The following is a 20,734-nucleotide window of genomic DNA, read 5'->3' as shown; positions in this document are numbered from 1 at the left end:
AGGCAAAACCACAGCAGTTTTAGTAAGCTTTCACAGACCGTTGTGGAGTCAGGCGCACCCAGTTTGATGATTTGACTTTAATGATTTAATCTGTAATGGAGGGCCTGTGGGCTCTGTTCTTGGCAAGCTCTTAGTGGCCATTTACATTATGCGTCATGAGGGCAGATACAGTTTTATCTGTTTCCTGATATAGAAGTCACATTCTGATATACTCCTGTCTGGAGACTGCACCAACTTGCATCAGTATTTCAAGACAAGGCAAACTCCTACTGAAAGCTGTGTGTAACACTGAAATAAAGGAAAATAACCGAGGAACACATCATCTTTATTCATGTTTATCACTTCAAGCTATAAAGAAAGCATCTTGTATACCAGTGTTGGGTTATTATGATTTTAGCATGTATCCCACCAAATGTCCTGGATTGTATCCCAGAACACTTATTGTAGCTTTATTAATAAGTTATCAATAAATATGATGACTCTTCACTGCACTACATGTGCTCAAGTTGACTGTTCTGGTATACCCAATTCAGCATACAGTATTTATTCATTTAAAAACCTAATTTTAAAAACTACGATCAAAAACTTAACTATAATGATTTTTTTTCTTTGTCAGCTTTATTTACAGAGAAGAAAATTATTGACACTGAGATAGTTCACCAATTTTTGCAAAGTTTATGAATGCAAACTCCTTCGTTTCATTGCAAATGTTAGCCATATCCAAATAAACAGACAGAATTCTGTCTCTTACACATTACAGTTAGTTTACTGTATTTTTATTTTCACCCCTCACACAGAGGGAGACAGAAACTGCTTGTAATTTTCTTTAAAAAATGTTGCTGTTCGCTTGGTCTGATCTCACTTTTTTTAAAAAACAACTAAACTGCAACTCAGTTTTGATTCTTTCCAGCAAATCAATTACAATTCTGTTGTGTACAAAAACAGACATGTTTTAATTAAATACTTAAAAAAAATAGGCAAACAATTTCCATTTGTTCTCATTGTTTTAGTTTCTATTGCATTTGAATGATCATATTATCCACAGCATAAAAGGCATTAATCTACATTTTTAGTTGTACTTTTTTTTTCTATCATTCACGCATGGCATTTCAAAAAAATAAAGTGCTTTTTAAAATAACCTTCTCTTTAACCAGTCTAACATATACCGAGACAACACCTGTGACCCTCTTCAAGACAGTGGAATTCATCACATACATGTGCAAGTACACGTTTACACACAAATACTCGATCCCACACGTGAGCAGTTCACATACAGCGTATGCTTAACTCTGTGCTTTATACTTTAAAAGGTTTTAAGTACATAGGCTGACTGAGGTTTAGTATCATTTTGTCATTTTCCTTGCTTTTTTAAAAATTAGCTGTTATCTTTATTTTCTTTTTGTATGCGTCTCTTTTGAGCAGGTTTGTTCAACAGCGTCCAGGTAAGAGTCAAGCTGGATCTGTACACACGCATATGAGCACGCACACACACACACACACACACACACACACGCACACACAAACAAACCACACTGTGTTTCTTCAAACCCTGTTTTTGACCCCTGTCACTGAACAGCTTACCTCTTGTCTCAAGTGTGAGCTGTGTATTTCAGCCAGAGATCACTGCACATCAGTAGAAAAGCTTTGTGTAACTCTAGGATCAGTTTTGAAAATCTGTCACACACATTGGAACTACTACTTAAAAAAAAAAAAAAAAAAGAACCACTCATGCTGGATTCTTTGTCTTTTTCGAGGCCGCTGCAAAAGATGTTGTACTCTGAGCCAGATAAAGTCCTGAAATACTCTACTAAGTGCTATACAGAGTGAAACTACAGTGCAGAATTGTCCTCATGCACATACGTTTTGAGCAGATGGCCGTTATGTTTAGGGTTAGTGCTTCGGCCGAGACTGATTGAACGTGTGCCGCAGGGAAAACTTTCCACTGCGTTGCGGCCAACAATCACATGATGCCTTTTTATCTTCTGTCTTTACGCTGACCACATGTACACATCTGCCCATCATGAGACAAGGGGCCACATCACAGACCAGGGGGTGTTAAGGAATTTCAGGGCACTGATTTCTACTGCATGTGCCCCTTGTTTCACACTGTCTGCCCACTTTTTCATCACTGATGCTCCTTGAGTGTGAATTAAAAGTTACACCAGAGCAGAGCAAAAACATTAATTTCTCAATACATCACAACATCACTGATAACTGAGTAGGAAAAACTGCAAGAAAAAAGCATTAAGGATTCTGTTTTCTTTTTCAGTTATCTGTCTTCATGGTCGATTACATGAGACGCTGAAGTTATTTTCTTCCTTTGCCACGACTCGCAATTCTCATTTCAGCTGTGCCAGTCCACTGTGCTCTGTATTTCTGCCACGTCCTTGATCAGCAGCCCGACTTGGCGGCAGGAAAATATTACATCACAGCCTGTGATGTGAATCTGACAGCTGACATTCAGGAGAGCGTCGTGGAGCTGCAGCGACGACTGACAGTTTAACAGTGTCTCCCTTTGTGATCGCAACGTCCATTAGCGGTTCAGGAAGGCACGTAATACTTCGAGAGTGCTCCCCAGCCATTAGATGAGATTTAAGTCTTGCTGTTTTGAGTGACAGGCACTTGAACACCTTTCTGTCCTGTTGCTATGGACACAAGCAACAGAAAAAGAGCATATCAGTCACATGTCATCTTAAATTACACCAAGTATAACCAGAAGTGATGCAGCATATAAACAAGCAAGGAAAGGAAGTGAAACTGACTGCAAAGAGACTCACCCAATCTGTATTTCTCTTTAGCCTCTGCTCTCTCTTTGGCATCAAAGTACCAGACTGTGATGGCATAGCTGCAAGACACAAAAGAGAGAGATCAATTTGAGACTAAAAGCCAACATATTTTTTACCTTAAAAGTGGACTGGGCTGAGTTTTCAATCAGAATTACTCTTTCAAGTTCCATCAAGTGGCTGTGAATTATGATATGAAGGTCCAAAAAATGCCCCTGTTTCAAAAGGTGTAGCTGCATTGGACAAATAAATACAAGTGATATTTTTTTCAGTTTATTGTTTACAAGAAAAACTAGGAAAACTAAATTCTTGACAGTTTTATTTTCCATAAATACTTCATGATAATATTTGAGATTGTGTAAAATTTTAAGGGTGTCCCAAAACTTTTCTCCACCTCTGTATTATATCTTAGCACTTAAGTTTTATATATTGGAATCTATAAATGGATGGGTGCCGTGGCAATCACCAAAACACTTGAAAAATCACAAACCAAAGGCCAAAAAAAGCCATAAAAGATTTCTAACCCACACAGACACAGAAGATGAACACGTCTCGTCACACATGTCGTAACTTAAATAGAGCCTGTGCAGTGTAGCCAAGGCAGCGGAGGGTTAATTCCTACAGTTTCTCATCTCTCCTGTGGGGCTGCGTTGTTTATTCCTGTCTCCCATGTCTGTGCCTCTCCAGCACGAGTCCTGCAATCGAACCTTCCTCCCCTCTCCCTCCCACCGACCTCCTCAGGAAACACATACTTCCTGCCTCCGGCCCCGCCTCGCCCCCCAGCAGTCAGATGGGGAGGAGAGCAGATCAGAGCAGAGGAGGTGCAGAAGCAAAAGGGCAAGTGTCACGTGTCGTCAGTGGATGCGACTTTTTGATGCGATGATGTAAAAGAACAGCACGGCTCCGAGTGTTTCCATTAGTCTGTTTACGCACAGAGCAGATCTATCTTATATGAGCATCAAGGAAACTTCAACAGACGTAGTTCCTTGTTTCTCTATACAATCACCTAGTCGATTGCACTTCCATCACTTTTTGACTGGAAGAATTTATGAGAAATTGTTGAGTTTGGTGGGTCTAATAGGGAAGCAGAAGAGGAGGCGAGCGTCTGCGCTTTCATCTTTTTTTTTTTTTTTCACCAGCTGGATTTAGTCATTGAATAGCTATAATAAATCTGATTTAGTTTCCTGATAAAACAGCGTTTCCATTCAAAGAATCACGGAGAGTTACATACTTTAAGGATGACAATGATAATGTTGCCGTTATTATTACTATTTTTATTATTATGTATATTTATGACATAGAACAAACTAAAACATGGTCGATATACACAACTGGCAACACTAGCAATGTATCTGTCTCCGTCCAACGTTATATGTGACTGTGTGCAGGCAGTAGAAGAAACACTAACCGAGTGGCATAGGCTGGTTTGACTTCATGTGGGTTCCTGCGGTCAGACCAGAAGATGAGCAGCCGGTCAAACAGAGGTTCGATGTTGGCTACCACATTTTTGCCTTCTGGGTAGATCTGCAGCAAACCTCCTTGTGTCTACGAAGACATAGGCACACAAAACACAACTTTGCTTATTTGCAACGTACAGACGATACTATACTATGGTGATTCCCTGAGATTAAGAATGTGTTTTTAATACGAAGCATTTTAGATACTTAATACAAGGTTTAATTAAAATGCCTTCATAATGAAGCTTATCTATCAGTTATATAGTAATATTGCAAAAATACCAGATGCAAATTTAAGCCTACATACAATTTTGACATATAATACAGTTTTTGTGATAATCCACAAATGTTTTTTTAAAAAATCATTATCTAAATTAAACTGGCATCAATGATAAACATACCTCGATGTCCCAGTTCTTGTTCAGATAGTAAATACATGTGATGCAGCGTCCATCGCCGTTAGGGTTGTCAACATGGCGGACGTACCCTGCGCCGTTACCTGGGTAACAAGCAACCATGGCCTAAAAGACAACAAATGGGGTGATTAGTTGTGTGTTTGTGTCCCCGTTAGATCTTAAAAAAAGAATCACATATTAAAGCATCATCATAAAAATGTAGTTTGGAGATGGGAGTAAATCAAGTCATTTATTCTTTTTAGCACATTTCTTTCCAGAATCTGGCCCTTAAAAGTGGATTGCATGGCTTATTTGTAAAGCAGACACAGGATGAGTGTGCCTGTCTTAAACAGCTACAGTTCAGCAAGCAGAGAGAAGATACACAAGGCCTCCCATCTTCATCCTTGAATTTCTCCTTTCCCAATTCTCCATGGTAAACTGTCCTACAGGTATTTGAACAGTTAACGAAACAATCTATAATGCAATTTGTGAGGTGAGCAGTAGAGCAGAGAAATATGTCAGAGTTCAGCTGTTGTTCCCAGTTAAGAAATGATCTGCAGATACAGTATCCATTTTCAAACAATGGCCTCACGCTGGCATTTCCCCTGCTGAGTGTTGGAGGCTGTGAAGCAGGAGACCGCTGCTTTCTCTGGGGAGTTCAAGGGAACCAAGACCTGCGTAAAACCTCTTCAGTCAATGCACATTCCAGACCAGGGCCACTACGACACCATGTGACTGCGAATGTACTGTAAGCCCAAAGAAGTCTACGTCAGTGTGACATATAAGTCTGACCCATGGGAGCGCGATCATGTTTCAGGCCGGAGTGAATACTTTCCAAACTATCTCCTCTGGCTGTATCAAGCTTCTCAATATAGCAAGAAAGAAAAATCTACAGCTGATAAACCGACTGGCTGCCATCAGTTTTTTCTGGGAAAGAAAGAGATGAAGGTGATGATATAGTTGGCAGCATGTGGAGTAATAACTTCTATATTATCTCACCAGGTTGACAGAAGAAATGATACTGTCATTGTCTTGACTTATATTGTTCTTTATGAGAAGCAAAAGTTACAATCCTTGAGTCAGAGCATCACTTCGAGTCTCCTCTTTGATACTATCATTCATGACTAACAGGTTCCGCACTGCTGCAGTATCGATTTAACTTGCCTGAAGCTATCATTTAGGTTCTGGTACTACACCGTGAGTCGTAACCTTCAGGAAATCAAAGACTGCTCACCCAGATTTGTAAGACAAACACGCCTTGTCCTTGTGTTGTTTGTAAAACAACGATAAAATGAAATACAAGTGACAGTACACTTTGTGCAAGGAGGTTTTCCCTCTTCATTCACAGCCAAGTGAGGTTGCTTGTGACCCTGCTCAGCCGCCATTGTCAGCTCTCATTACCGGCTGACGCTCGCAGTCAGAGCTCATTAACCTCTGGCCTTTTCCTCCTGGCTCCAACTGCCAAGCAGACTCCCTGCGTCATGAACATACTGTATGTGGACAAAGAAAATAAATACGTGTGTGCATGATGATCATTAGAATTGCTGTTGCATTTAACATCAATAGAAAATGTCACGGGAGATCAGCTGATGGCACTGAGACATTTGTTCAGTCAACGATGGGAGTAGAACTGTAGATTTTTTAATGTAGGCAAATATTTGTCATTTTTATCTCTTCATTTGCATTAATGGGTGCATTACATGTCAAAGCAGGAGTTCAGAAAAACCTGTAATGAATGCCTGAGGGCACGATCAGAAAATAAGTTGTGAAAACATGACTTTTCTCTCCTCCCTCTGACGGTGAGGGTAACAACACAAACCATGCTTACACTTACTGATGATAAATGGCGGTCACTTTCTTTTTTTGATTTAGTTTGAATGTGCTGGACATTCATATATTTAAAACCCCTGCACCAAACCTTTAAATAGACTCTCTTAATTTGATACAGACTACTCAGTATCATATTTCTGGCCACTTGGTGAATCTAAGTCCAATCTTCGTTCACTTTTAGCTCTGTTTTGGTCTGTACCACCCTCTGAGGAAAATATCAGGCTGTTTAGCTGCATGTATGTATGTCTGCTACGTTGTCAGTTCGGCATTTGCTGCTGAACAAGAAGTATACAGAACCTGCTGTGGCTGAAAATCATGCTATGAGGGCGTTGAGAGTAAACCAAAGAGGTAAATTTGCATGTGAACTAAATATGTCAATATAGTCCAGTAAAGGCAATGTTTTCATGCTGTCATTTAATCAGAATATTTGAAAGAAATATTGTTTTTAACCACTTTAAACGTACTCTGTGAAATTTCTGATCTCTAACTGTACTATATGGCCATGTTTTTCAATAATAAGTTCCTGTTTTGCTTGGGAGTTTTTTTGTGCACATGCATAAGATACGCATGCATGCACTTGCTCATGCAGTCAACATGATAAATAATAGTTTTCTACTGACCATCAGATGAAGGTCTGAAAACATAAAAATGCACCAACAAAGTCCGAGAACAAGACAGCCAGCAAGAAAGGATGTAAAAATCTTTCCCTATGTGTTCAGCATGTTCATTAATCCCTGAAAGAAACTATTTTATTTTGGTGAGAAACAACTAAAAGTAAACAATAGTTTCAACAGTTTTTGAGTTGAAATTACAAAAACAGCAAATATCTAAGACATCCCATGGGACTCCTACTTGCTGACTCTGCAACATTGTTACAAGTTGTGGCAGGAAAAAAAAAATACCAGACAGGAGTTTGCTTTTAGCATAGTGCTGTCACTGTCAACTTCACATATTACCTACTGCTGCTGTACCCAACTGATAACGGCTGACTCTGTCTTGTGGGGATACATGCCCTTCAGTGCTGACAAGAACCTGTTCTGTTCATTCGTACAACGGAAAAATACACACTCTTACAGATGTCAAGAAAATAAAGTTTGCACTTAAGTTATATTATTTTATTCCAACTAACCTGAACACTAAATATGAATACTGATTATTGAAATCATCCATGTACTTTGCAATACTTGTAAGGTTTTATTTTCATGACAGCTGTCATAATGGTAATCAGCTACGTACATTCTGATAAATGTCGCCAAATTAGCTTTGTTCAAGGATGACTGTGATTATTTCAAGTTTGCATCTATTCAAGGAAGCATATTTCTCCAGCAAAATGCTTTTTTCAAACTGTCAACAGTCTCAACAACTGTAATTAACCACAATTAACATGTAAAATTCCACGCCGGCCCTAGCCTGAAGCATAAACACACATGAACACACAGAAACATACACAACGTCTATATGAAAGCTTATACAAGACAGCCATATAATTTCAGAGAAGGGTTATATTTACTCTAAACCCACCGGAGGTAGAAAGAGATGTGAATTCATCACACGTCAAACCACTGTCATATATGTCCATGTTCTTTCTGTCTCCTGTCAGCAAACACACACACACAGACACACAACATTCAGTCACAGCCTGACACTGCATGTCTTGATCCTATCTGTCACTTCTGCCCTCGCTGCTCCTTCATCTCTGCTGCGATCTGTGCCCACACTAAGTTCAGGTCTAATTGGCACCAACCACTTGTCTGCCAGCTACCAGGATTAATGCCCTGATGGCAGCTCGTGGTAGATACCCAGCATGTCCATTTCAGTGGTCGCTGGGCAAAACAAGATGTTCTAGAGAAGAACAAAAATAAACTCCAATACTACAGGAATATCCCGATAAGAGGAATGATGGTGGAGAGAAGGGTGAGGGGGCTAGATAAGGCTGAACAAATAGAGGCTTTGCTGCTTGTCAGAGAGAAAAAAAAGCACATGTATGTGTGGGATGGAGTCAGTTAAAGAAGGAGAAGGAAGAGGAGAGTTTTGGAAGCTGGGAAGTTCAGTGTGGTTTTTAGTATATTTTTGATTACCGTGATTGTTCTAGGATTGTTAAGCTAGAAATAGATGTTGCAGTTCAAAATGTCTGTGTTCTCCGTGCCCTATTACATCTCTACTAAAGCTTTTCTTATATGGTCTACTTCTTTTCTGCTTGACCCTTTAAGTGTACAGTCATCTACAGAACACTGATTTGATCCCAGTGTCCACTTTAAACCCTCAGCACTTAACACTAACAGATTTTAATTAAGATCATCTGCATTATCAGCGAAAGGATGTTTAATGCGAGTTGGGACACCTCTTGATAAAATCTTTTTAGGTGAATAAAGGCATTTCTGTGTTTTGCAGGCTAAGACCTAAGTGGTTTAAACTCTGAATTCTAAATTCTGTCCATGGGATTGAAAGGAATGTTATATTAAAAAAAAAAAATCGTCTAAATTAAACCATTAATCAAAGTCAGAAACTGTAAAAACAGAAAAAATAGTGGATTTTAGGATTTCCGTTGCTCCATGAACTAATAATAATAATAACTAATAATTTTTATTTATTTATTTATTTTTTTACAAAAACCAAATAGTTTGCTCAATGTAGATTCTGTAAATAAGAAAAATGGTATGGTCCTTTGTAAAGCAAAGACAAAAATTCTATAAGTTTTCAGTTGAACTGCAGGAGACAAATATGGAAAAAATAGGGGAAAATAATGTAAGTAGTAAAATATTTATAGTATGTAGAGTCACTATTTTTTCCACTATTGGTAAGCGCTGTAGACACTTGGAAAACTGTGTACATGCTGATTCCAAGATAAATAATTAAATTTTATGGCATTAAAAACCTGCCATGTTGTAGAAAAGACATTTTTGAGTTCTCTGGACTTCTAGACATAGCTGTGCTGGTTCTATAAAGCTGCATGACTGTATATAACAGTATAAAATGAGCCTACAGTGAGGAGAAATGTGACAGGAACTCCCAAAAACTGCTTTTGGTTCAGAGGGTTAATAAAACTGAACGCTTATTGTCCTTTTTTGAATACAATAACAGCTGATATGCAATGTTGTTAGATAATCAAATGATGAAAACTGATTACTAAGACTCTGGCCACGAAGGATAAAGAATTACACACAACAGTAATTTCCTCAAGCAAACTCTGCTGCTGTACAAACACATGAAAAGCGTATATTAGTGTTAGGCCTATAACAATCTCAGCTTCCTCCCAGTTTCACAATGGGACAGCCGTGATCCCATGTGGCTTATTGGAAACATGTATCAAAGTCACTGAGTCCTTGTGGATGGTTTCTAAGGGGCCAAGGTGTCTCTCAAGGACGCTTCAACACAGCAAATGTTTTCCAGCTCTGCAAGTGAAACCAGTTGAGTCATTACTGTCAAGCAGCTCAGCTCTCTTGCTTAGTTTCCATAGCTGATTACTCACAAACCGCCTGGATGACACAGGATGTGATAGAAATCTGGATCAGCTATTATTAATAGTTTCTGCCAAATTGAATTTGAGAGCAGTGAAGGAGATAAATGTCCGGGTGAATTAAACTGAATGGTGATGAACTGCTTTGTCACGACCAGCTTGTATCTACGCTGTCCTTCCTGGTTCATATCACCCTCATTATCTAGCTAGCTTCACCTGTAGGCTGCTGATAGTACACGTAGGACGCACAAAGGTTCTTCCAGGGTGCAAGAAATAATTGGTAAATTAAAGAGTTTGTGTAAGAAGAAGTGACCCTGGACTGGGTGACAACAAACTATCTGCTCATCTTTCCAGACTCTAAATAGATTTATGGATTTACTGTAATGTAAACAAGGCTGGTTTGACTCACTGAATCCAAAAACCTATTGGCTGATTTCCTTTAAAAAAAAAAAGTCTAAAAGTAAAAATGTCTTTTTTTTCAGATTTTTAATGTTAAGACAGTCTTTAAACTACTTATCTACTTATCGTTGACTTGCAGTACCATCAGGAAATGAACCAAATCTAAGTGTAAAATTGTAATATTTCTTCAAAATTTCCTCATAACTCTTATTGAAAAGTTTTCAAAAAAAAAATAAATTCTGTAATTGTTGGCAAAACCGTGAAGTCATGACTGACTCAGCTGTGACCAACGGTCACATAACAAAAATTCTGTCAAATATCTGTTGTTTATTTTTTTGAACTCTTCCAGTATTGTTAACATCTATGCACTCTTGGAAAACACAATGTATATGTTGATTCCATGTTTGTTTGGGTTTTTTTTACTTTATGTAAAATAACTCAAATATTCAACTTTCACTTTTTCTTTTTATATCCTTTATGAAATAACTGTGTCACGCTGCACAAGACATTTTTGAGTGCTCTCTACTTGCTAGAAATGCTGTTTCCAAAAAGATGCAGCACTTTTAATTTGCAGTGAAAATGAGCCAACAGTCAGCAAAAACATGACAGGAGCAGAGAAAAACCCACTCAGAATCTGCCTGAGGTTTAAAGAGTTAAATTTACCAAGCAAACTGATCGGTGTGTGTGTGTTTTGAGGGTTGGTGTACTTTTTGCCATGACAGTGTTTTATCACCAAGGCTACAAAACATCAGTCTCTGGTTGATGCTGAATCACATCATCATAGCACCGGCAGGCTTAGCAGAGCACATTTCACACAGATACATGAGAAGAAAGGCTGAGATACTCACAAATGGCAGCTTGCGGTTTTTAGCAGTCATCATACATCTGGATAAATGGTGCAATTATAAGTAAATATCAATAAATGCATAATCTAGTATTTAGATTATATTTCACCTGACATGAAACAAAAAAAGGTGGGAAATTGCGCTCTGCTCTTATGAGTCAGTGCCACTATGGTCACAGTGGCACTTATTATGTATGAGTCACCACTGAACATTATGAGGCAGCAACATTGTGTGTGAGTGTGTTTGCATTTACACAATGTATTTGCACTTTCTATAAAAATGCTACAGTGTGGTAGAAAACTTTCAGTTTAGGAAGATGTTTTTTTGGATTCAAAAATAAAATTAGCAGAAATCCACACTCTGTAAATGTGTGTTGGGATACAACAACAACAACAACAACAACAACTGGGAAGAAATATGACTTATAACAGGATATAAGGCACCAAGGACCACACAGGAAATTAATTGGTGATAAATTGGAGATAACAGAGTCATTATTCAGTCTACAATATTGCAGAAGAATTGTGAAAAAGTGTTCAGTTGTCCAAGGTGATGTCTTCAAATTGCTTGTTTTACTTGACCAGCAGTCAAAACTCCAAAGATAGTTCACTTTACAACAAGAAAAAACTAAGAAAAGCATCAAACCTTCACATTGGAGGAGGTGAAACCGGAGAATATTTGGCCTACAGATGATTAAGATGAATGATCGATGAGCAAGATAGCTGTCGAGTCATTTTCTTAGACAACTAATTGATCATCGCCTAATTTTAATCTCTATTGCTGGAAAACAAACAACTCAACCGCTTAAATGATCTAGTTTCTAACTGTAATGTTGATGGACCTCAATTTTCCACCGCCATGCGAGACGAAAATTGAGTCATTACTCATGGCTACTCAAATGCTGAAAAAAAAGAAAACAAAAAAACATTGCAGTGCATCTGTTCTACGCTGGCTAGGAACAGCAACTGTTGCATGAGATGCATTCAAGATCAAAGGTTTGTACAGCACCAATAATAACCTGACAGCATCATGGAAGCAACCTGCGATGATTACGTAACAAACATATTTTTAAAAAACTGGTCCTGTTTACACTCTAGATTGTGTGGATAGGGACTAAATTTGACCAAAATGTCAGATTTATCTCTTTGTCTAACCATCCATCCATCTCAGCTAGTATGCAGCTCTGGAAGTGCATGTCTTCTACCTGCATGGTGGCACTGCTGAGCTGAGAGGGGCATCTGAGGACACGTTGCTGCAGCAGACGTTCTTATTATACCGAAGCTTTTACTGCATCGCCCCTTCTCGCTCGCTCCACGCTATCCTCCCACTCCCTGTCCCCTTTTTCCCCTTCCACTCTCACTTCCAGTCTATCCCCTCCCACTGCTTCTATCTCATTCCCTGTGCCGAGCTGTGCTGTAGTCGCTTCCCCCATAACACCAGATGACTCCCACCCTGGGTTCACCGCATTACTGTTCCTTTTGTTGGCACTATAATCCTTCCTACAGTACGTCTGACAGGCTGCAGAACCTGAGTCCTGCTGACTAACAGGAGGCAGGGTTCAGGAATACTACTCACTGCTGGTGAGGCATTATTTTAGGCACTGCCAGCCCCTTTCTTTCTCTCTCCATCGCTCCCGTACACAATGTGCAGCTTGACTCTGTATGGGCCTGTTACCAAGGTAACGGCAGGGGAATATTTTGTCCAACTAGCAAACAAGGGGGTTGATAAGAAGAAGAAGGAGGAAGGGAGTGAAGTGAAAGACGGGCGAAAGAAAACAGGAGCTGCAGATAAAAGTGTAAAAACGGGTAGAAACAATGGAAGGTTTGGGGTCTCGCTGCCACTGGAGGACAGAAAAGACGCAGTGACCTTCTGTCTAGCTGCACTCCTCTTTCTCTTTCTCTTCACCATCACTTCCTCTTTCTCTCATGCACACTCCATCATTGTTCCTTCCCTGTCTCCTGCACTCGCCCACAGAAACGCCCAACCAGGACATTTTGTACAGTGCAGCGTTGAACATTTTTTTTTGTAACGTACCAAGGGCAAATTGAATGATCTGACCCCAGGAACAGCTGGCGTTTAGCAATCTAACACTTCCACAAAGGAATCACTCAGTTAGTCATTACCACACCAAAGAAGACAGAATTTGTAACTTTGTAGACAACAGGCAACACAGCGTGACATCTTGAGAACTAAAATACTGCAATCTAATGATCTATCAACCAAAATAAACTCATCCACCTCTGGAAACTATTCCTATGTGCTTCTCTTGACCACTTTCTGACCTCATACAAGCAGCTCTCCAAGTGAAACAAAAACAGAAACGTGCATAAAGACACGTTGTACTCTCACTCTTTAAGTCTCTGCAATTAAAGTTCTGATATTTAAGACGTTTCTTTTGTATATGAAGCTGCAGGGGCTTGAATCGATGCATTATTGATTTCACAGATTAAATACACTTCAGTCATGAAAGGAAGCTTAAGAGTGAAAAGATAGAGGGTTTTTATTTCTTTTCATAAGTAAGACAGAGCTTGTGAGCAGCAGAATACTACTCAACTAAGCTTCAACTAAGCTTCTACTATTTCGCACTTTTAAGTGCACATTTGCAGAAGAGCTAATGTATTAACAGAGATTTTTCTATACTGTAATGACGTGCTATAATTTTTCTTGACCTTGCATGGAGGCAGCGTCATCAGTGTATGGGAGCAAAGGCTGCTGATGTGCAGTCAGCCCACAGCCCTTGTTCAAACACTGCCTCAAGCTTATGTAAATGACTAGAGGAGCATCGAGGCCAAGGTGTTACGTGTGGCGTTGAACAGATGGAGTGAACAAGGCTGTGGGGCAAATACTTTAGGAAGAACATGCTGTAGATTATTCTATCAAACATGGAGCAGTTTGATAGGAGGACAAAAGCCACCCATGACTAGTGATGGGTGACAGTTTTAAATGAATCTCTGCATCTTAGTTTAGTCCTAGACACTGAATGTGAATACTGGCCACTTAGCTTCACGATTGCTGCACATAGATTTGTTAACATTTACTTAACAGTCTCATTTGTGGCTCTCCCGATTAAGCAAAGACTGCAGGAGTCTGCCAGCTTGCAGGTAACAGCTTTCACCTAATTTCCCCAAAGAGAGAGGTAATGTTGTGTCTGCTTTTGAGATCAGAGCCCTCTTGGTTTTATTTTCCACCTGGGGACAGTTTAACATGTGCAAAATCATCATTTCTATTCATTTTTGATCAACTTGCAAGATTAAAAAAAAAAGCTTAAATAACAGTTATTATGAGAAGCTGCATTTCAAACTTCCTACACATGAATTATCTGGAGGTGTTATATTCTAAATCTTGAACCCAGAAGCTGCGGAAACACCAAGAACAAGTTGGGTAATAGTCTAGACCGGCATGTAATGGTTAACTCACAGCTGATAGGGACACGAACCATGAAACTAGATCCTAAGAAACACAACCACAGTGACAAAATACACACAGATAGAGACGGACGTACAGGCAGAAAGTCTGATGAAGTTAATTCCGGGCGTTTTCAACTTTATAGTATTGTTTTTGTCGACTGCTACAAGAAAAGCAGTGTTTCAGGCCAATATCCTAAGAAGTGCACTGCAGTAATTGTGCATGGCATTTGAAAAACATCAATGGAAAAGAGAAACTGAGGCATGTAGTGTGGTCATGGTGGGATGAAGATAAAAAAAAAACATGGGTTATGTGGCATGAGATAGGAGATAAAGGAAGCAAAAACAAACAAACAACAAAACAAAAAAAGGTCCACTCTTCTTCTGCTGCCATGCCAGGGCTGAGCTTGTGTGATGATAGAAAATGCTGGCAGAGATAAAGTCATGGCAGAGGAGATACAGCCACAGAGGATTTTTTAACTCCTGGGCACCAGTGGTATGAAGGCAGGGACAGAGGAGCAAATGTAGGCAGGTCTAAACCCAGGCACAGGGCCCACCTCCTGTACACCCATGTGACACCCTCCCACTGCTGTGTGTGTGTGTGTGTTTGCCTGCCTGCATGTTGGCATCATAAAGATAAAGCAGAACAGACAAAATTAACTAACCCCAAATTTAATGATGTCACATTGGCTTTTTTCTTGTATCTGCTGTTTACCCCAGCTCCAAAACCTCTCCCCCTGTCTCCCCCGTCCTCTCACCTTAGTGCGTCCATTGATGACACAGCTCCCCAGCTGTCCATTAGCAGCGCTGTACATGACGGCCTCATCAATGTGAGCCATCAACGCCGCGATGCTCTCGCACCCGGGCTCCTTCCCCTCCACCCAGGCGATCTGGTCGCCCCGAATGCTCCGAGACGGGATGCTCTTCTGGCTCACCAGCTGCCCGCCCCGAAACTTCCCACTGCGATTCAGAACCTCCACCTCCTCCAGCACCCTGTCGCCCAGCTGGGGTCCCAGGAAGTTGTCCTTCACGCAGATGCCGTAGTACTTCATGCAGGGGACGATGAACTGCTGGGCTATGTGCTCTGCCGACCAGCCGCTCCCCGCTTGAGGCGGCGGGGCGGGGATGGAGGTCTGGCTGGGTGCAGCTGACAGGCCCAAAGCTGCCCCCCTGTGTCCATTGTACTGGTTAGTGTGTGGGACCAGAGGCTGGCTGCTGTGGGAGCTGTTCACAGTGACCGTGAGAGGGGCAACTGCTCGGGTCACTCTGGAGGCCTCTGAGGATTTGTTTGCAACACTTCCATCCGCCAGCCTCCTCCGTTTAAAGTCCACCTCTCCTGAAGCAAACAGCGGGTCAGCGGAGCTTCCTACCCCTGGCGACCCTAATAAAGGACCATTTTGAGTTTCTGCCCCAAAGTCCCAGTTCTCCCCCCCTCTCCTCTTCTGCTGCTGCTGAGCCTGTCTGGCTTTCAAGTCCCCATTGATCCTCCTCACCACTAAAGGCAGCTTCTCATGAGCAGTCCGGTCTCCATTCTCCACCAAACATGCCCTGCTGGTGAGAGGACACCCAGGGGAACCAGTCTGCCCCGCCACCACTTTCACTTGGTAACCATTGGGCGTGTGCGCCAGAACGCCCGAGTGGTTCCCCTCCACGGTGGCAGACGGAGACACCTCCCCGCCGTTGTAGAGCGGCACGCCGGTTTTGGACTGCTTGGTCGGGGTTGTGATTCCGGGGGAGTCGGTTTGAGAGGCGAGACCGGCCAGTAACTCCGCGGCCGTCGGGCTCCCCACCGGCGCCGCGCAGAATCCGTTCAGCCCCATGTCCGCCCGGTGCTGGTTGTGGTGGTGGATCTCTGCCGGCGCACAGGCGAGCTGCTGGCCGCTCGTCCTTCTCTCCTGCGGGGGTGAAACAGAGACGGATCCGCGGGAAGAGCTTGGGCTTAAAAGGTCCGTCTGTCCCAAACTCTCCATTTCATCTCGTCATCTGCTGGGTGCGCACGTACTCCACGTCCTCGCTTCATTTTCTAGCTGAGCTGCCGCTGCCTCTGATGCACAAGAGCCCTGCTGAAGCTGCAACTTTCATGTCCTCCTCTGGCTTTTACGATTTCGCCCATTGCTCTCGTGAAAAATCACCTCTAAAGCTGCGCGTTTGTTTGCATCCGTCCCCGAAACATTTTGAGATCTGTGGAGAGCCAAACGAGACACTTTAGGCCTATTTATAGCACAGTACGGACCACCTGTCACACAAGTAAATAAATCTATTATTTATGTGGGGCAACAAACATATGGATCATACTGTACGTGTCTGATGGTGTGCTGGTTATATATGGTTAAGTGGGGCAGGAAAACTGTGCCAGAGTTGCTGTTTTTGGTAAAAAAATGAAGATGATACATTTTTACCGGCACTAAAATGCGCAAAGAAAATGCGCCGATTGCAACATTTCTGCAATCAAATTAAACTCTTGTAGTTTAAAAATGCAACATTTCAGTGAAACACTCTTGAAAATAGTTATTTGTCTTTGTTTGCTATTGATCAACTTAGCAGCCTCCTACTTAGACTCGCTTCTTAACAATGGAGCGGATAACATCGCGATCAGAGTATTGAGTCCACGTAAAATTTTTTTAAAAAAAATTAAAAAACAAGTCAAACATGAAGCAGATAGAGGCGGTGATAGTAGTAATAATAAAATAAGTGGAACAAATTCTCGACCGCACCGCTTACCTACGGCAGCCTGCAGCAATGCAAATCCTCTGCGAGCGTACGTGACAGGCTGAGAGTACGCATGTTATTTCCGGGATTGTCTTGCCCGTGTGCGCGTCCCATCCAATTTTTCTGCTGGGTTATAAATAAAATCCAGGTGCCGACGTCGGGGGGGCTTCTGACACGTTAAATCCAAAACCGGAGGAGGGGAGGTGGGGGACGAAGCGAGATGCTCAGAGTCGCACAAGGTCCCCTCAATCACCAAAAACAGCGTCCCCCAGTGTGAGTCTGCTCTTCCTCCTCCTCCTCCTCCTCCTCCCTCTCTCTCTCTCTCACCACTCCCGCTTGTCCTTTACGTGCACGCTAACCATGTGACCACTTGCTACTACAGCCGACCTTCAGCTACAGCATCAGAAAACGCCCCATATCACAACAGACAATAAAAGCTGCTTTTAAAAAAATAATGATAATAAAAATCTGCCTCAGAATATAAAGATTCCAACGTCCTTCGCTACAGATGTGCTTCCTTCTGTTGTATTCTAACATGCGTGTACTTAGTTGTGTGATAATGTCACAAGGGGAAAATACACGTGTAAAAAGTACACAGCCAGTGTCACCTGAGTTAAAGGATGTCAGAATGCATGATGTAGCTGAAGTCAAAACAATGTCAGAAATGTCCCCTGTGAGTGTTTCTTTTCTATTGATGCATTAATTTGTGTATTTTAATGTTGTAGCTGCTTGAAGTGGACCTAATATATTTATTTCAAAAACATGAAACTATAACAATGAATATTATTATTAATACTATTGTTGTTGTTGTTGTTAATATTATAGCAATAACAATAATACTAATCATACTACTACTACTACTAATATTAATAATAATAACTAATAATTTTATTTATATCGTAACTTTTAAAACGAATATAAATATAGAGGATACTCAGTAAGGCAGCAGACATACATTAGTGGAGGAGTGTAAGAGTCACTTTTTCTACTTTTCTTTGCAGGAAACAGTGTCTTAGACAATTTAGACTTAGACTGCCTACAACTAAATTCAAGTCAGGCCGGCCAAAAAGTATAAGAGATCAGAGAAGCAAAAAAAAAAAAAAAAAAAGTCGATGAATACTGTAGAGGTAAATATGGTAAAAGATACAAAATGCAGAATTTCAATATAAATAGATGAACAGAACAAACCCCACTTGATACATATAAAACAATAAAATCTGCAAAATGCCACAGCGAATCACAAACAAGAAAATGTGAGGACATGAAGGGTAAAGAATAAACAGGATAACAGAAAAACAGTGTAATACATTGAAAACAAAATAAAATGATCAGCAATATGCATGGAAGTACTTCAGATTTATATTTCACTATTGTTCTTGAGTAAATGTGCCATTTATTTACAATCAACTGCTTTTTTTAAACAGACATTGTGTCTTTATTGCTTTTTGAAATGTACAGTATTGCACAGATGTTCATTTTATTACATCTACTTGAAAAACGGCCAATGTTTAAAGTGATGTGGTCTTTTATGGTGGCTTTATGATTTACCAATATTACTAGTCATTTTTCCCTCCATGCTAAAAAACACAATTTCTCAGAATGTACTGTATATATACTGTGTGATATGGACAAGATTTCCTCTCACACCAAAGGTCCCGCAGAGCTTTTAGGTTTAAAATGAATTCGCCAGTCATATGCATACCTACTCAAACGCATTCTTTATACCAGAGAGACGAAAGACAGAGAGATGTACAGACACAGATGCAGATTATATACAGTATGTAGCTTTTTTTTAAATTCAGGGAACACCAAAATGACATGGAAGCAAAAGAAAATCCTGTTAATTAAGTATTGCACTGCACACAATGGCCTAATACAACCAGATTTATTAAAAATATAAACCATCTTGGCAGACACAACACAATCTCTACCAGCTGACAAATGTCCACTTTTCACAATTTTTACCGCAATGTTTTGCTGAGACCTTAAAGGATTGTAGTTATTACAGAATACTGTGAGTCAGCTGTTGTATAGTTTCCAGCTAGTATCAGAATTGACTGATTTGTCTCCTGCTACACCCACGATGTTAGAACTCCTCTGACCTCAGCACTAAACCCGTGGGTGAGCTATCTCTGCTTGCACTGAACACATTATTGTCCACCTATATATCTGCATAGCCGGAGGAAATGAGGTAATGTGCTGTTATGAAGCCAGGCCAGGGGTTAGGGCACTGGATTAGCGCCTCACCCTGATGGATTAGGGACAGAGGGTATTGACACAACGCTGGCACGCCACATCCATCCCTTGCTTTCAGTGCAGCCATGTCTCAGCCAACAGATGGACCTGAACAACAGCCGTGTGAAGTGCTGAGGAATCTCACATATCAGGAGGTATGCATGCAGGTATGCTTTTAATGCAAATGCACGCAAAAGTGCACGCAACGGCACGTTAGTTCCAATGACGTGGTCATCATTCTCACCGTATAGTAAGCAATCACTCGTAATGAGGCTTTAGAGGCCGTAAGAGACTAGAAACAGCACTCACAGGCATGTGTGCAATCCCTGTTGTGATACATCTTTTATATATATACACTGCACGTACACTGTATCTACCCATATGTAGGTCAATGCTGTTTGTGCTCGACAGTGTGCATTACATGCCTGCACGTACTTCTGTATGGATAGCCACTAAACGTTAACCACTGTCTGTCAGGCAAACAGTGGGGACATCATTAGGTCTATTAAAACAAAAAATTGCCACTTTGATTTTGCACAAATTAATCACATGAAATCTAACTTGTTAATTAATGAGTGTTGGGGTAGCTGGTAGATGGATTTTGCTACCATGTGAGCCAGACTAGTTGGTTCCACCTGTTTAAAGTTAAAATTTGTGTTGAGATAAGCCAACCAACAAGCTCATATTTGCTGTGCAAACACAAGAGTAGTACTGATATTCTCATCAGAAAAAAGAGTGCATTTCCTAATATGTTCAACTATTCATTCAAACACTCCTCATGAGGAGGAGGAGTCGTGGTGAGGCTGAAGAGAAGATATGATGAAGTAAGATGAGGTCTCCAGCAGGCCCATCGGGTGTTTTATCAATTGCGTCAGACTGAAACATTTGTCAAGTCACTGAACTCAGCTGAGCAAAGACCACTTCACAGTTGGAGATCAAAACATAATTCCAGATTTAGTTTTTACTGCATCTGTGTAGGCAAAATAATCAACTTTTTTTCAAGACTCTCTGGACATAGGATTATACAACTGTAGAGCAGTTTTTATAAAAAGTTGTATTCACAGCTGAAAGCTACATAGCAGAACACAATATATGTCTAAGTAAAGATTTGTTGATGTGCACTATTTTGAGAATTTTTTTAAAAAAAAAATTTCACAGTATAACTGCTTCATGATGTGTGAGATGTTCCTTCTAAGTTAAAATAAACCTTGCAATAAAAT

At 40.7% G+C, this 20,734-nt stretch overlaps 1 protein-coding gene across 1 annotated transcript; it reads right to left on the bottom strand.

Annotated features, from left to right (window-relative positions):
• Window positions 1-308: 308 nt before the first annotated feature.
• Window positions 309-17,583, bottom strand: egln2 (egl-9 family hypoxia-inducible factor 2). Its single transcript, XM_023285620.3, has 6 exons — window positions 17,292-17,583; window positions 15,329-16,751; window positions 4,642-4,761; window positions 4,192-4,328; window positions 2,778-2,845; window positions 309-2,645 (listed from the first exon to the last, which is right to left on the bottom strand). The coding sequence occupies exons 2-6, from the start codon at window positions 16,538-16,540 to the stop codon at window positions 2,593-2,595; spliced, it is 1,590 nt and encodes a 529-aa protein (XP_023141388.1). The 5' UTR covers window positions 16,541-16,751; window positions 17,292-17,583; the 3' UTR covers window positions 309-2,592.
• Window positions 17,584-20,734: the final 3,151 nt, after the last annotated feature.

The sequence above is a fragment of the Amphiprion ocellaris genome, chromosome 7 (assembly GCF_022539595.1).
Source record: "Amphiprion ocellaris isolate individual 3 ecotype Okinawa chromosome 7, ASM2253959v1, whole genome shotgun sequence".
NCBI classification, from domain to species: domain Eukaryota; kingdom Metazoa; phylum Chordata; class Actinopteri; family Pomacentridae; genus Amphiprion; species Amphiprion ocellaris.
This window is presented reverse-complemented; position numbering and strand designations above follow the sequence as displayed.